Below are 17,304 nucleotides of genomic sequence, written 5' to 3'. Positions count from 1 at the left end.
GCTATATATCCAAATACTGTTCCCATTTTTTGCTTTCTATATACTTACTTATTTAGAAAAAAAAAGATAAAGTAATATATAGACCATGGATTCACACTTGATCATTTTCCACTTTAATGATTTTTTAATGATCATTGCACATCATGGTGTGGATGATAGATTATGTAGAGTGTAGATGACGGGTGTGTGGTTAATAATGATTTTTATGTATATGTTATTGTAATGAATTTACAAAGTTGATACTTTCATTTAATAATATAGCAACTGTGCAATAATTTTGTTAATGTAAGTAATATGCAAATAATACTTAAAAATAATTTTCAGGATTGTGAGGAGTTTTTTCAAAAGGAAAGAGACTGGGTAACAAAATATGGACAGTATATGAAGGAAGCTAGTGAGGTATGCTTGAAATTTTTATAATGCCTTTTTTTATATTTATAGTTTAGAATTGACTAGCACTAACACTGGTGAACGAGGCTGAAGAATGGCAACCATAGTTGGGATTAGAGTCCTAATTGCATCCCCCCCCCACCACCACCACACACATCTGGGCTAAATTGGGTGGTATTGGCAATTGGGCTGAAGATGAGTTCTTCCTAAATTTTGAGGACAGTTTCATTTGCATAAACTTGTTGAGGTTTGGAAAGCTTCTTAGGGGTGAGGCTGATTCCAGAAATAGACCCTCATATTTGCGTGTGTGATATAGTGGCCTTCTAGCGTATCCTGTGATGAGTGTCTAAAGTGTTGTCAACAAGTTCAGAGTGGCTGTAATGGTAAATGAAAACAAAAATTTATGTTTTTATTTATTATTATAGTGCTCACTTTCTCACATATATCCTATATCCTGTCAACTGTGCCATTTGTTATATTTTATAGTATAGTATATTTATTTCATATTATACTTCTGTTTCACATGTTACTTACTGGCCCAATTGTTTGATATTATCTTAATATGTGAAATTGATATACTCTAAGAATTGCGTGAGCCTTTTCTTTGCTCCAACTGTGTTATTTCCCCCTCGCCTTTATGTCCAACCGATAATTAAAGATGATTGTGGAGTAAAATAACAATATATTAAAATTTAACCTTTTGTTGGTTAGATTATTCCAAATTTGTATCCTGGGATAGTGCATTGACTTCAGTGCCAATATGTTGTACTGCAAATAAGGAAACTCGATAAATTATATATATACAGTGATACCTCGGCTAATGAGTGACCCTGCTAATGAATTTTTTGGCTAACTAAAAATTTTTTCATTGTTTTTCGGACTAGGCTAACGAATATGGATTCGGCTGATGAATCCATATTCGTTAGCCGAATAACGAATCCAATTTTAGTGGATCGCGCACTGACATAAAACAGCAAATATGAACGGTCTGGCCATTCCAAGAGCTTATCTTTTCCATCTGTATGTGTTAATTAGTTGAAAAACACTCAAAAGATCTGACAACAGAAGATCTTGAAGAGTTGAAAAAGTAACTGAATCAGGAAAGAGACAAGGAAGATAAAGAGTGTTCATCAGAGGAGGAGTAGGAGAGCAATAAAAAGGGAAGAATGCCAACAGGCATTCTTCCCTTTTGACATTAAAAACATTAAAAAAATGCTGCACTACTGGGAAGAGTTTCAGTCTTTGGCTACAAAGTGGCAGCCTAACAAAGCTGAAATGAACAGACTTTGTGCCCTAGTTGAAGACTAGTGTCTGAATCACTTTAAAAACATTCTCGAAAAAGAAGTTCAATCAACTTTGGACAGATTTTTGACTTTTCCTTTAGCAAAGAGACAGAGGCCAACACTGAAGAAGAGGAGACTTGCCTTGAATAAACTTTGAAAATTTGGAAGAAGAATAGTAAAAACGTTGTGTACATATTTTCAGTTTAATAAAGTGTATATAATAGTGTAAAGATCGTCAGTTTTTCATTCTACTTTCAATTCTCCTTCATCTAATTGGGTAGCTGTTCATCTCAGTCTTTGGTGAGTTTTTGCCCTTTTATAGTGTGCTTTTTACTATTTTATAAAACTTATCTTTAAATAGCAGGCAGCATCCAGAACGAATTAAATGATTTTCTATAGAAACCTACAGGAAATCGTGTTTTGGCTAATGAATGTGATTCCGGAATGAATTATCTACGTTAGCCGAGGTATCACTGTATTAAAAATAAAAAATTATTTTAACCATTAATTTATATACAAGTGATAGTAATCACAAGAAAATTTTATAACCAATTTTCAAGTTTAATATTAATGAACTCAAACAAATCTCTCTCATATTCTATTCAAATTTTAGAAACAAGTACAAAATAATTCTACCAATAAAGTTTAACATTCAGTTCGACATGCATAACCTCACTTGGCAATATATTAGCTTCCTTTAACACCATCTGAAATAGACATAAAGAAAGTCTCACAAACAAAAGCAATATATTATAAACAAACATGAATATATTACTTGAGCAATCCAAATGCAATTCCAATTTCCTGAGCTTTCATAGCAGATTCCGAATTCTTCTGAGAAATATTTATCACTTGCCTTTAAATCAGCATACATTTGTTGTACAGCTCCTTATCTTTGGAAGGTTTTTCATAAAAAGTTCTCTAACATTATTTAAACATAATGCATAAAGTAACTGACTTGTCTGGCTCTGCTCCTGCATGCCTCTTCTTGTTTCCGAGCGATGATGTCTTTACCTTCCCGAACTCTCAACTCTTAACAAACAACAGCTCTTATACAAATCTTTTTCCACAGCCAATGCACATGTCCGTTCCCGAGATTCACAGCGAAATCATGTCTCTCTCTCACACACACACATCTGCCGTTATTGCAATTCTTACATCACATGACAGTTTGAATGATACAGAGTACATAATTACCATACTGAATAACTAATATAACAGAAACTTATTTCTCACAAACAATAAATTCTTACCAAGGGGTGCTTAAGGGTCAAAGCTGTATAACTGAGAGGCGACTTCCACATAGCCTTTAAAGGAATGCGGAGAACCGACCAGGGCTTCTGACCTAATGTCCAATCCTCACCTTCTCGTGGTGCACCCTGTTGGGTATCTACTTGGATACTGAACGAACGAGAATGGACTGGCAATTTGGAATTTAGCCGACCAAATTGTATTCTTATTGGTTAAACCAAAATAAAAAATGATGGTACAACATGACAAAATTTCATGCCGGCTGGGGCGTCGCCCGGTTAAACAAGACCCCCGTTGTTTTCACCAGGGCGAACAGCGAAAAGTCAGCTACTGGAACAAATCTGAAAACAAACCCCAACTCAACATCACCAGAGTTAAAGATCGGTACTATCAATGTAAGAAGTCTGAATGGCAAAGAAATGGAGCTAGCTGAGGAATTAGATAAGTACCAGATTGACATAATAGGGGTGACTAAAACAAAAGAGATAAAAACTGGTGAGATCTTTCTTTGCATTAAATACAAAATGTTATATTCAGGCAATGACAATCAAGGAAAAGAAGGAGTAGCCATAGTATTCAACACAAAATACAAGGCTAATCGTCTTGAATGGCAGTCAGTCTCAAGTAGAGTAATGTGGGCAAATATGAGAATGGGGAACTGGACAATGAGACTTATTTGTGCCTATGGTCCCACAGAAGGTTCTACTAAGGTAGAAGTGGAGGAATTTTTTGAGGCTTTAGAAAAAGCCACTGACACAATGAAAAATGAAAAGTTGGTCCTTGTTGGAGATCTAAATAGCAGAGTAGGAAATGATTGTGAGACATACAAAAATATTTTGGGAAAATTTGGAGAAAAGAGCAAAGCTAATAATAATGGCAAATATCTGTTCGATTTCTGCTCAGAACATGGACTGGTTATTACTAACACCATGTTCCAACATAAAAATGTGCACAAATTCAGATGGAGAGAAGAGGCGAGGAATAAGAAAAGTCTCATTGACTATGTTATTGTTGATAGTGATGTTTTCTCCCTGGTGCAGGACACCAGAGTGTATAGAGGATTTGAAATTGGAAGTGATTACTATTTAGTCTTGAGCAGGATAAAATTGAATATCATATTGAAAAGAATAACATGTAAGAAAGTTTTAAAGCAAATAAAAGTTGAGCAGCTCTCAGATGTGAACTGTAGGCTAAAATACACAAAGATTATTGAAGAAAAAATGAAAGAGTTTGAGAATAGGAATCAAACCTTGGAGATTCAGTGGCAAACTCTGAAGAAAACGTTGATTGATTCTGCGAGAGAGGCATGTGGTGAGGTTGTCTGTAAGGATAAAAAAATCAGAACTCCCTGGTGGACACAGGAAGTTAAAGAGGCAGTGAAGGAAAAGAAGAAAGCATATCAAAAGTTCCTGTCAAATAAGTCAGCTTGTGCTCTTAGAGAATATAGAGACAAATGCAAGAATGCTAAACACTGTGTAAAACTAGCTAAACAAAAGTCATGGGAGGACTTTGGCAAGAATATAGAAAATAAATATCAAGAAGGTGGCAAAATATTCTGGAGGTTGTTGAAGAAACTTAGGAATGGAGGAAAGGCTTGAAATGTGGAAAGGCAGCAGTAGTAGATGATATTCGACCAGAAATGCTGAAGTATGGTGGTGTGAGAGTCTTACAGTGGCTGCACTGCATAGTTCAGAAGGCCTGGACAGAGGGACGAATTCCCGATGATTGGAGTAGAGCTCTCTAGTACCCATATATAAAAAGGGAAATAAAACTGAATGTGAGAATTACAGAGGTATTTCCCTACTGAGTGTTCCTGGCAAGATCTATGCAAGTATACTTGAGAAACGGTTGAGAAGAATTGTGGAAGAAAAGCTTCGTGAAGAACAAGCTGGATTCAGGCCAAATAGAGGCTGTCAGGATCAGATCTTCACTTTATGACAAATAGTCGATTAAGCATGGGAATATAACAAAGATCTGTATTTAAGTTTTGTCGATTTGGAAAAGGCATATGACAAGGTGCCAAGAGAGAAGCTATTCAATACGCTACAGTTATATGGTGTCAATGGGGCATTATATCAAGCCATATTAGTCTTTATTTGAGTTGTAAGTCAGCAGTTAGAATTGAAGGAAGTACCGGAAGATGGTTTAATGTTAAATCTGGTGTGAGACAAGGATGTACATTATCCCCTCTGTTATTCATTATCTATATGGATCACATTATGAAGGAAAGTGGTATTAAACATGATATCAAAATTGGAGATGTTAATGTCAGCTCTTTGCTTTATGCGGATGATGTTATACCTCTAAATAAATCCGCTACAAGTCTGCAAGATTCTCTGACTAAATTGAATAGCTGTTGTAATAGATATGGTATGAAGGTCAGCAATAAAAAGACAAAGACAATGAAAATAGGCAGAATCATTTAAAATGTCAACTGTGTTGTGAATGGAGAACCTGTGGAACAAGTAAAACATTTCAGCTATTTAGGCACGATTTTTACTGAAGATGGTAAATTAAATATAGAAATAGACAACAGAATCAGCAAAGCTGGTATGGTGGGAAGTCAATTGAATAAATTCATATGGAATAAGAGTGAAATTAGTCGGAACACTAAATTAGCTGTATACAAGACAGTGTTCAAACCAGTTTTAACTTATGGATCTGAGAGCTGGGTCAGAAGTAAAACACTTGACCAAAGACTAGAGACCATAGATATCAGAGTCCTAAGAAAGATTATAGGTGTGAACAGATGACATCAATGGCAATATCATATGAAAAACGAGGGTATTAGGAAAGAACTTTACATTGTCAGCATCCAGGAATGCGTTAGCAGAGCTAATCTCAGGTGGTATAGTCACTTAAACAGAATGGGTGAGGAAAGATTAGCAAAACAAGTGTTCTCTGCCAGGTTGGCAGCAAAACAACCCAGAGGAAGACCAAGATATAGGTGGATTGATACGGTACAAAGTGCCTCAGACGATAGAAATATAAGATCTGATAATGTTGGAGTCTTGACAAGTAACAGACTGATTTGGAGGAAAATTTGATTTGGAGGAAATTAATAATGATGTAATTTTTTTTTCATGTAGTACTATTATATCCTGTACACCCCTTGAGGGTACATAGCAGGACTTTGATGATGATATTTATGTTATATTTTACAATGACTTAGTTTTTTTTTTTTTTTTCAATATTTTCTCCTATTAATATTTAGGAAATCACACCTCTTAAGAATATGACTTCTTGGCCTCAAATTATATTGTTTTTGCCTATTTTCAATAAATATACCATTTGTTAGTGCAAAGCCTTCATAACAGTTTCAGAAGCTTGGTTATCTTCATTAACAGTATTTAATTTGGAAGATGTAATTTCTTTAATCTCTTTTGAATCCTCATATGCATATTTATGATATTCTGACATTAACTTTTCTAAACTACATGTCAGAAAGTTTTCATTACCTGAATTATCATGTTACTTAATTTTATTTTCTACTTTCTCTTTAGAGAACTTAGGTTTATACTTATGTACATAACTAGATAATTTTTGTAATAATTTTTATGAGTTTGTTGCCTTGAACTTTCAGAACAATTAGGTTGACATCTTGATTTATTTTTATAAGACTTTAGTTTCTTATTATTCAGGTTAGGAAAATCTTAATCCTCATCATCATCATCAAATTCCTTTCATGTACCCTCAAGGGGTGTACAGGATATGATAGTACTACATGAAAAAAATTACATCATTACTAACTTCCTATCTACAATTTTCCTCCAAATCAGTCTGTTACTTGTCAAGACTCCAACATTATCAGATCTTATATTTCTATCGTCTAAGGCACTTTGTACCGTATCAATCCACCTATATCTTGCTCTTCCTCTGGGTTGTTTTGCTGCCAACCTGGCAGAGAACACTTGTTTTGCTAATCTTTCTTCGCCCATTCTGCTTAAGTGACCATACCACCTGAGAGCTAACGCATTCCTGGATGTTGACAATCAATTTTTTCCTAATCTCCTTGTTTTTAATATGATATTGCCATTGATGCCATCTGTTCACGCCTATAATCTTCTCTATAACCAGCTCTCAGATCCATAAGTTAAAACTGGTTTGAACACTGTCTTGTATACAGCTAATTTAGTGTTCCGACTAATTTCTCTCTTATTCCATATGAATTTATTCAATTGACTTCCTACCATATCAGCTTTGCTGATTCTGTTGTCTATTTCTATATTTAATTTACCATCTTCAGTAAAAATCTTGCCTAAATAGCTGAAATGTTTCACTTGTTATATAGGTTCTCCATTCACAATGCAGTTGATATTTTTAGTGCTTCTGCCTATTTTCGTTGTCTTTGTCTTTTTATTGCTGACCTTCATACCATATCTATTACAACAGATATTTAATTTAGTCAGAGAATCTTGCAGACTTGAAGCAGATTTATTTAGAAGTATAACATCATCCGTATAAAGCAAAGAGCTGACATTAACATCTCCAATTTTGATATCATGTTTAATACCACTTTCCTTCATAATGTGATCCATATAGATAATGAATAACAGAGGGGATAATGTACATCCTTGTCTCACACCAGATTTAACATTAAACCATCTTCCTGTACTTCCTTCAATTCTAACTGCTGACTTACAACTCAAATAAAGACTAAGTATTGCTTGATATAATGCCCCATTAACACCACTATTCAATACACTACTAACTATAGCGTATTGAATAGTTTCTCTCTTGGTTGGCACCTTGTCATATGCCTTTTCCAAATCGACAAAACTTAAATACAGATGATCTTTGTTATATTCCCATGATTTCTCAACTATCTGCGATAAAGTGAAAATCTGATCCTGACAGCCTCAATTTGGCCTGAATCTAGTTTGTTCTTCACCAAACTTCTCTTCCACAATCCTTCTCAACCGTTTCTCAAGTATACTTGCATATATCTTACCAGGAACCCTCATTAATGAAATGCGTCTGTAATTCTCGCATTGTTTTATTATATGAATATTATGAGAGCTCTACTCCAATCATATGGAATTCATCCCTCTGCCCCAGGCTTTCTGAACTATGCAGTGCAGCCACTGTAAGACTCTTATACCACCATACTTCAGCATTTCTGGTCGAATATCATCTACTCCTGCTGCCTTTCCACATTTCAAGCCTTTGATGGCTTTTTCTACTTCAAGTATGGATATGTATTCCTGACTGCATGCCTGTTGAGTGTTTTTTATCACTGTGCTCTCATCACTGCTTTTTTCATTTAGCAGTTTTTCAAAGTAATTACTCCATACTTCAAGGATATCATCTCATCAGTAACTCCTTTTACAGCACTCTTTCCTCCATTCCTAAGTTTCTTCAACAACCTCCAGAATATTTTGCCACCTTCTTGATATTTATTTTCTATATTCTTGCCAAAGTCCTTCCATGACTTTTGTTTAGGCTAGTTTTACACAGTGTTTAGCATTCTTGCATTTGTCTCTGTATTCTCTAAGAGCATAAGCTGACTTATTTGTCAGAAGAAAGCATATCAAAAGTTCCTTTATCAGGAACTTTTGATATGCTTTCTTCACTGCCTCTTTAACTTCCTGTGTCCACCAGGGAGTTCTGATTTTTTTATCCTTGCAGACAACCTCACCACATGCCTCTCTGGCTTAATCGATCAAGGTTTTCTTTAAGGCTTGCCACTGAATCTCCAAGGTTTCATTCCTGTTCTCAAACCCTTTCATTTTTTCTTCAATAATCTTTGTGTATTTTAGTCTACAGTTCACACCTGAGAGCTGCTCAACTTTTATTCGCTTTAAAACTTTCTTACATGTTATTCTTTTCAATATGAAATTCAGTTTTATCCTCCTCAAGACTAAATAGTGATCACTTCCAATTTCAAATCCTCTATACACTCTGGTGTCCTGCACCAGGGAGAAAACATCACTATCAACAATAACATAATCAATGAGACTTTTCTTATTCCTTGCCTCTTCTCTCCATGTGAATTTGTGCACATTTTTATGTTGGAACATGGTGTTAGTAATAACCAGTCCATGTCCTGAGCAGAAATTCAATTATTATCTTTACTCTTTTCTCCAAATTTTCCCAAAAATATTTTTGTATGTCTGAAAATTTCTTACTCTGCTATTTAGATCTCCAACAAGGACCACTTTTCCTTTTTCATTGTGTGAGTTGCTTTTTCTAAAGCCTGAAAAAATTCCTCCACTTCTACCTTAGTAGAACCTTCTGTGGGACCATAGGCAAAAATAAGTCTCATTGTCCAGTTCCCCATTTTCATATTTGCCCACATTACTCTACTTGAGACTGACTGCCATTCAAGAAGATGAGCCTCGTATTTTGTGTTGAATACTATGGCTACTCCTTTTAATATCTTATTTAAAATCATATTTTAAGCATGCTAAACTATCATTTCTTAACAATAATCTTGATCTATCAGAATGTACAATTTGTATTTTAGTTGGATTCTTCATATCTTATATTTTACAATTCACATGAGATTATTGTACTAATATCCTATAAGGACTGGAACCTTTTTTATCTAATTTACTATCCTTTCTAGGACCAAATTTATTTTCTAAAAGTACTAAATCACCAGAACTAAGATTCTTATATTTTTTGAATCTATTTATAATTGCTCATGCTTTATGGGAACTAAGCTTACTAGATTCTACTATAAGCTCACGAACACATGAATTTCTTTCTACTATTTCTTCAAGATATTCATCAATATCAGAGAAACTTGAATTAATATGTGTAGATCTTAACTCATTTGGAAAGTTAGGATCAAAATTATATAGTACAAAAGCAGGTTTTTCTTTAATAACAGAATGAACTTCTATCTTACAAGCAAATAAAGCTTGTGGCAAGTATGAATCCCAGTTTGGCAATTTACCATTAGCCAATTTGGAAGGTGTGTGTGTGTTTTAAAGTCTTATTTAACCTTTCACACATTCCATTACTTTGAGAATGATATTGTTAAACATAATTATAATTTACAATTATGATTATAAATAATTGTAAATAATTAGAAATAATTATGAAAAGAATCATAATTTACAATTATGATTCTTTTTACAATTATTTCTCTATGTTAATATATTATTAGTTTTGGTTTCGTAACATGCACATCGGCACTTGTGATATGCCCGTTATTGGTATTATTGTCAAAATGAAATATAAAACACTTGATAATTGATGTACTTACTAGATCCTGATAGTTGTGTTACTTTCAATTTTTTTATTGTAAGTTAAAATTATTAAGTGTTGTGTTTTGTAAAGACATTCTCGTTACACTAACGGAGACAATGTGTCAGCCATTATGCGTAACTTCTAGCTTGTTATTTACATGGAGTGTGCATACTTGTTGAGGAGATTGATGAGTGATTGACAGCTGACAGAGAGAGAGAGTGTTCGGTTGGAGTGACAAGAAAAAGCAAGTAGAAAGCTAATGAAAGTTGAAGAATGCAGACCGGAGAAATTTTGTTCTTAGGAAGTTTTTAAGTTTTACATGACATTCGGGAAAATATTAATACAAGATTCCGAGAAGGATTCGTAGAACTGTGAGTCTTTCAACTGGAGAAGTTGAGACTGGCAACAAGTATTTAGTAAATAAAGAGAAGATATTACAGTCAGAGTTTTAATTGAATGTTCGAAGAAACGTTGAATGGAAAATTTCATCTTCGTATTAGGGACACCGGATTACTATGGAAATTTGAAACCGTAAAGTGACTTAACATGAAGAGCTCAACTTAAATATGTTGTTTATGAAGTAGTAGAAGAAACGTTTTTCTCTGGTACGAAAATTAGTATATTGTGCTTCAAATAGAACTGTAAGAGCTAAGAATATTTATACTTTGATGAGACAAGAGGAATAATATTATATGCTACATTAGGGAGATAAAAAAAAAAGGATCCCATCGAAAAGAAGAAGAAATTTTTATATTTTTTGAAAGGACTTAACAAAGAAACTGACTCGGAACAATTTTGTTGTTCTGAAAACAAGATGTTTAGTCTGGTAGACATGAAACAATCTGGTAATAGAATGAGTCAGAAAATGAAGGATATTAATATTTTGGATAAAAAAAATCTCTAAAGTATAGATTTATTTTAGAAGGCCTTGAATCCAGTTAATTTTGTAATTATTTATGTAATTTTATTTAAAATGTATATATTATTTTAGTTTCATTACATTTATATATTTTTTTATTTGGCCTCGAGTCAATAATTTTCCGGTTTCTAAAAGTCATTGCACCAATCGGAATTGAACCCTTGTGTAATTAATAAACACTCTGAGTAAAAATCTCTTTATAGAGATGAAATAACATATACAATCTCTAAACAACTGATGCAGTTGACAGAATTGGTTGTGACTTAACTTTATTTTTAAACTCCAGAAAGTTTAATTTTGACTCAAGTAAAATGGCTATGGAAGATAGTAATCCTAGTAGTAAAGTTTCTTCAGTTAATGATGAGGAATTTTTTAAGTTAATTAATCCAACCTTTGTAATACCTTCATTCTCAGGTGATAGTGCATAGAAACATTTTTTAGATATGGAGAAAAAATTAGAGATTTAAGGAAATGATCAGATTTTCATTTGTTGATTATACTTCGTAATAAATTATTGGGCAAAGCCAAAATGTTCTTACACACATCCTCTTTACTGAGAGACATTGACAGTTATGCAATCTTTAAGAGTTTGCTAATATCTGAATCTTCAAATGTGAGAGAATTAGGACATAACATTTGGAAAATTCATCAGTGCATTCAAGGTAATAAGGAGTCTGTTTCAAAGGAATCATGTTTTCACCTGAAGAGAGATCTTCTTTAGAATGGTTACTGTTTCATCAGTTTAGGCATGGCCTTAAAGATAGTTTGAAAGAAACAGCATACAAGAAAAAAGTTACAAATCTTGAAGAATATTTTCAACTTGTTAGGAAAAAGGAAGATAGACTTATTATATTTCATTCCATAAACACTAAACAGGTAAATTTCTTTTCAGTATAATGAAACTTATTCTCCTAACATAGTGGCTTCAGATAAGTGAGAGAAGGGAAGTTTCAAAAATTAAAAGGTGGTAAGAAAAAGAAAGGAAATTCTAGTCTAAGGAAATTTCTGTGAATTTAACTGAATATGTTCCAGAATTTGAGTCCAAAGTAAAATCATATGATTTGGGAAAAATAAAGGAACTAAAAGCATTTCTTAGCAAAGAAATAGAAAGACAGCAGAGACCAATAGTGAAAGGACAAGAACTTCTGTTTAAGATGATATCTGTTTAACAATATCTAAGAATCCTACAGATAATCAATGTTCCTCTTGTAAATCTAATGGTATTGACAAGAATAAAACATCTCAAAGGAGATATGTTCTAAGATGTTTTAGATGCAATAAACCATTTATTTGTCATTTTGCTAAAGACTGTTATGTTAGAGATAAAATTTGTTTTTTCAAAATAAGAAATCTGAGAATATAAAAAAAATTGGAAATAATTATTATTCTGGTGTCATATTGGCAAGGACAGAAATGTCAAAGTACTCATTAGACATGGGTAAAGCTAAAGGCAGTTCACACCATGAAAGAGAATTTGATGTACCATTAGCTCCTTGTGCTAATGCAGATAATTCTTTGACAGTTCTACAAGTATTTATTGAAAATATGCCTTGTGAAATCTTACTTGACACAGGTGCACATATTTCACTTATAGTTTAACAAAATCAAAACTAATTCCAAATGACATTTCAGTTTTAAGTTATTCTATTAAGCTGAAGGGTATATTTGAATCAGAAATTTCAGCTCATAAGCAAATAAATGCTTTTATTTCAATTCTTGTTTTCTTTTGAAAGTTTGTCATCCATTAATAGTTCTTTCGGAATCCTCTAATCCAAATGTACAAGCAATATTTGGAATTGATTTTCTGAAACGTCTTGCATTTGCATGTAATTTTTTTGATGGTATAGTATTATAGTCCTTGTGTGGACTAGAATACAGTTTGGACAGGACATCAAGTGACAAAGGAAAATTAGAGCAGTCTTCTGAAGTTTTGAAATGATCCAGAGAAAGATGAGACTGGCAGGACATGTATTGAGGGGATCAGCAAGACAGAGAACACTAACAGCTTTAGAAGGAAAGATTATGAAGAGGATCAAGAAGTAAAAAAAGGAGGACATGGTTTGATGATATAAGATCATGGACAGGAGTATGTGACTATGCTGAAACAAAAACAAGAGCTGCCAACAGAGAGGACTGTGTTATATCTTTTAGTTTTGTTATTAATATGTGTAATGTCTATATATTTCTATTGTATTATTGACTACTCTTACTCTTATCCCCATCTACAAGGGTAAAGGGGATGCACAAGACTGTAAAAATTACAGAGGAATAAAGTTGATGTCCCACACAATGAAAATCCTAGAAAGGGTTCCTGATGGAAGATTGAGGAAGGAGGTGGAGATTGCAAAGGAAGAATTTGGCTTCATGCCTGGTAGATCAACAACAGATATTATCTTTGGGTTACAGCAGGTGATAGAAAAGTTTCAAAAGAAACAACGTGAACTACATCTGGCATTTATTGATCTGGAGAAAACATACGATAGAGTGCCAAGGCAAGAAGTCTGGAGGTGTCTGAGGGAGAAGAAGGTTCTGGAGAAATATGTCAGGTTGGTGCAGGAGATGTACAGAAATGTGAAGACAAGTGTTCGGACCTGTCTGGGACAGACAGAAAGTTTTCAAGTAACGGTTGGCTTGCATCAAGGGTCAGCATTAAGTCCATTTCTGTTTAACATTGTGATGGAGGTGGTGACGGAGGAGGTGAGAGAAATGCACCTTGGACAATGTCGTATGCAGATGACATCTTGCTGTGTGCAGATTCAAGAGAAGAAGTGGGAACTAAACTGGAAAGATGGGGAAAAGTAATGGAAGAGAGAGGTATGAGACTGAGCAGAAGTAAGACAGAGTATATGTGTTGCACAGTGGGTGGTAGCCATGAGACAGATCTGGAGCTGGAAGGAAATGTCATCAGGCAGGTGAGGGACTTTAGATACTTAGGTACAACAGTGGAAGAAGATGGAGGAGCTGAGAAGGAAGTGGGATGCAGGATACAAGCAGGTCGGAGGAACTGGAGGGAGATGGCTGGAGTGTTATGCGATAAGAGGGTGCCGATCAATCTGAAAGGCAAAATCTATAGGACAGTAGTGAGGCCAACTATAACGTATGCTATAGAAACTGTGGCCCTGAGGAAAAATAACATCAGCAGGATGGAAGTAGCAGAGATGAGGATGCTTAAGTGGATGTGCGATGTGACCAGAAAGGATCGTCTGAGAAATGACTGTGAGGAGAACAGTGAAAGTTACGAACTTAGGAGTGAAGATACAGGAGGCAAGGTTGAGATGGTATGGTCATGTTATGAGGAGGGAGGACAAATATGTGGGAAGAAGGGTCATGCAAATGGATGTGCAAGGAAGGAGGAAGCATGGGCTGCCAAAGAAGAGATGGAGGGAGCTGGTAGAAGAGGACTTGAGGATGAAGAACTTGGATGTGGTGACAGCCCAAGACAGGAGGATGGGGAGGAGACTCATCATCAACAGTGACCCATCAACCGTAAGTGGGAGAAGCTGCAGAAGAAGAAGATTATTGACTACTCTTAAAACTTTTAAAGATAAATCTTGTCTTGTTTAACCCTCAACTATATCCCTTGTCTGCGGCACCTTTTGTTGTAATCTTTCGTGGCCTCTCCTTCAGTCTTAAATCGGGTGCAAAGTCTTCAAACAAGGAAAATTCTATAAATTCTGGGGTCAAGTCCTTTTCAGAATCAAGAAAATTTATTTGTTTAGCTGCACAATCTTGATTCCTATACAAGAGAGAACTTCTTGTAAGGGATTTGACCTACAGATTATCACGATTCCAATAAATATCAACGTTAAACAAGCCCTTACTAATATTTCTAAACAGCAGTTGTAACCGTTTCCTATGTTTTTTCTTATACAGGGTCAATATTTTTAGCAGGTGGTGCATTGCATTGGCTCTGAAAATTATACACGTATTTTGGGTTAAGCAACAAAGAAATTTATTCATCCAAAAATACAATACATGTTAATCAAAACTATGTTAAATGAAGGTCCCTAAAATTAATTATGTAAAAATTTATAAACAAGATCTAGTTCACAATCGGTATCTCTCATTAGGTGATATTAACAAATCCAAATTGTCCTTAACCTGATTACTTAACACAAATATATGGATGAAGGCCCTATTTCTTCCTCAATTAATGCACATATAACACATAGACTTCAAACTAACCTTAAACTAATGACAATTCCTGTAATTCTATACTTCTATAACTATAAAGATCCTTGTTAGAGGAATAGGTACTAAAGTCCTAAAATCTGTCTTAACAAGTCCGATCCACAGGAAATTTTACACTGTAGCTCACTCTAGCCTAAGAATTACACAATACAAATAAGAAATAAAGCTTTACGTTACCAACCAGATGAATTCATTAGGAAATACTTTTCACCATGTCTTCTTGTAGGTTTCTCTCAGGTCATCACCCTATTCATCAACCTTGACTTCTTGGGTGTCTACTATCATGGATCACTTCTTTACCTTATGTCCAAGAATCTGTCTGGCAGAAGGGTACGGCTGGAGCTATACGAAGTTTCAGCATACACTGTTTGTCCCATTGTATGGATGGCTATGCTTGGACAAGCCTGCTATTCTGACCATGTCACCACTGCTGAACGACTCCCGCTCGACTCCGTTGCCTCGAAGCTATGACCCACCACATGGAAAACCGCAGGAGGGAAGAAAACACCAAAACCTGAACTAGGAATGAAAAGACAAAAAAAGACCTCAAACTCGTGTCGCTATGACTTTTATATGCTCTGTGTCTGTTCTCTCTAATACGTCACTCATTTGCAGATGCCACCTAATTCTCCTTGCACACCACACCTTCTCCTCTCATTGCATTTCCTCGTGGGCAGCCTGCACATGCCTTCGGTTCATATAACAACTGCCTGAGGTCATGTTTATAATCGGATTACAATAGTTTACTCTAAACTCTGACCTTGTTACAATATCACCTCTATATTACTTTATTTCTTGTTAGTTATTTAAGGACCATTTACAAAATACTCACATAGAAAATTTATATGAATGGACTATTAGTACTATATGTACAAGGAGTTCTAATATTATCTATTTACAAGTAATTCTCTTTAGGGAAATTTTGCATTTTATGTTAAATCTGAATAAAATACCAAATTATAATTTTAGTGTTCATTCCAGATTTAACAGACTGGAAGGACATGGTACTGCACCATAATAAATTTAGTTTAATCCTTTATCCAAGTGTAACAAAAAAGTTTGCATCTGAAGTATCTTCAGGACTGAAGACTCATGGACTAAGCTCTCATCACTTGTCTTAGTATCTCCCATAATGCAAAGCACATCTCCGCAAGGAGATGTGCTTTGCATTAGGAAATACTTTTCCTAATGCAAAGTATAATGCTGTGCATTAACGGAAGGGCAACTACCCAGACCGGTTTCGACCTTTATTGAGGTCTCGTCAGTGGGAGCCAGACCCAGAGGTGGTGATACTAAGGTGGAAGTAATGGAGAAGTCATATTTACCTATACGAGTTGCCAAAAGGTGTCTCACCTTATTATTAAATTACTCTGGATTTAGAGAAAGTTGTTGGAAGTTTTTTTATTATAGCCTAACCAAGAGTAATTTAGTAATTAGTAATAAAATCCAGAATAATTTAATAATAAGGTGAGACACCTGTTGGCAACTCGTATAGGTAAATATGACTTCTCCATTACTTCCACCTCTGGGTCTGTCTCCCACTGATGAGACCTCAATAAAGGTCGAAACCGGTCTGGGTAGTGGCCTTCCCTTAATGCATAGCATTATACATCTCTGCAAGGAGATGTGCTTTGCATTATGGGAGATACTAAGACAAGTGATGAGAGCTTTGTCCACCTTTACCATGAGTTGCCTTAGTAAGATACTTCAGACACAAACTTTTTTTGCTTACACTTGGATAAAGGATTAAACTAAATTTATTATAGTCTAATCAAGTGGGAAAAAAATTCCAACATGGTGCTGCACCCTTGCATTGAGGAAGCTACATGAAGAAGAAGTGCAGAATTCAATGAAATCAGCAAACACTAGTGAAAAAAGGAATAGAATTCTGAATTTCTTTAAATCTGCCTTTGAATTTTTCTCTGGTGTTTTCACTGAGGATATTGTTTCAATGTCTTGAACTAATGCTGTAGAACACTCATTGCATGTTTGTACTCAATCTCCTATTTACATTAGGCAATATTAGACTCCACTGAAATATTTGGAGCGTTTTCAGAAACTTCTGCACAAATA

General features: G+C 34.8%; 1 protein-coding gene across 1 annotated transcript in view; it reads left to right on the top strand.

Annotated features, from left to right (window-relative positions):
* Positions 1-17,304, top strand: part of LOC150108472 (sorting nexin-6-like) — a 285,148-nt gene that overhangs the window by 127,785 nt on the left and 140,059 nt on the right. The window contains exon 7 of the mRNA XM_090390474.1: positions 325-399. Within this exon, the coding sequence (XP_090246600.1) occupies positions 325-399 (75 nt within the window). The remainder of the gene's footprint in view (positions 1-324; positions 400-17,304) is intronic.

This window comes from Typopeltis vanoorti, chromosome 3 (genome assembly GCF_054136105.1).
Source record: "Typopeltis vanoorti isolate ZY-2024b chromosome 3, IOZ_Tvanoo_1.0, whole genome shotgun sequence".
NCBI classification, from domain to species: domain Eukaryota; kingdom Metazoa; phylum Arthropoda; class Arachnida; order Uropygi; family Thelyphonidae; genus Typopeltis; species Typopeltis vanoorti.
Note: the sequence above shows the minus strand (reverse complement) of the source record. Positions and strands in the feature narration are given on the sequence as shown.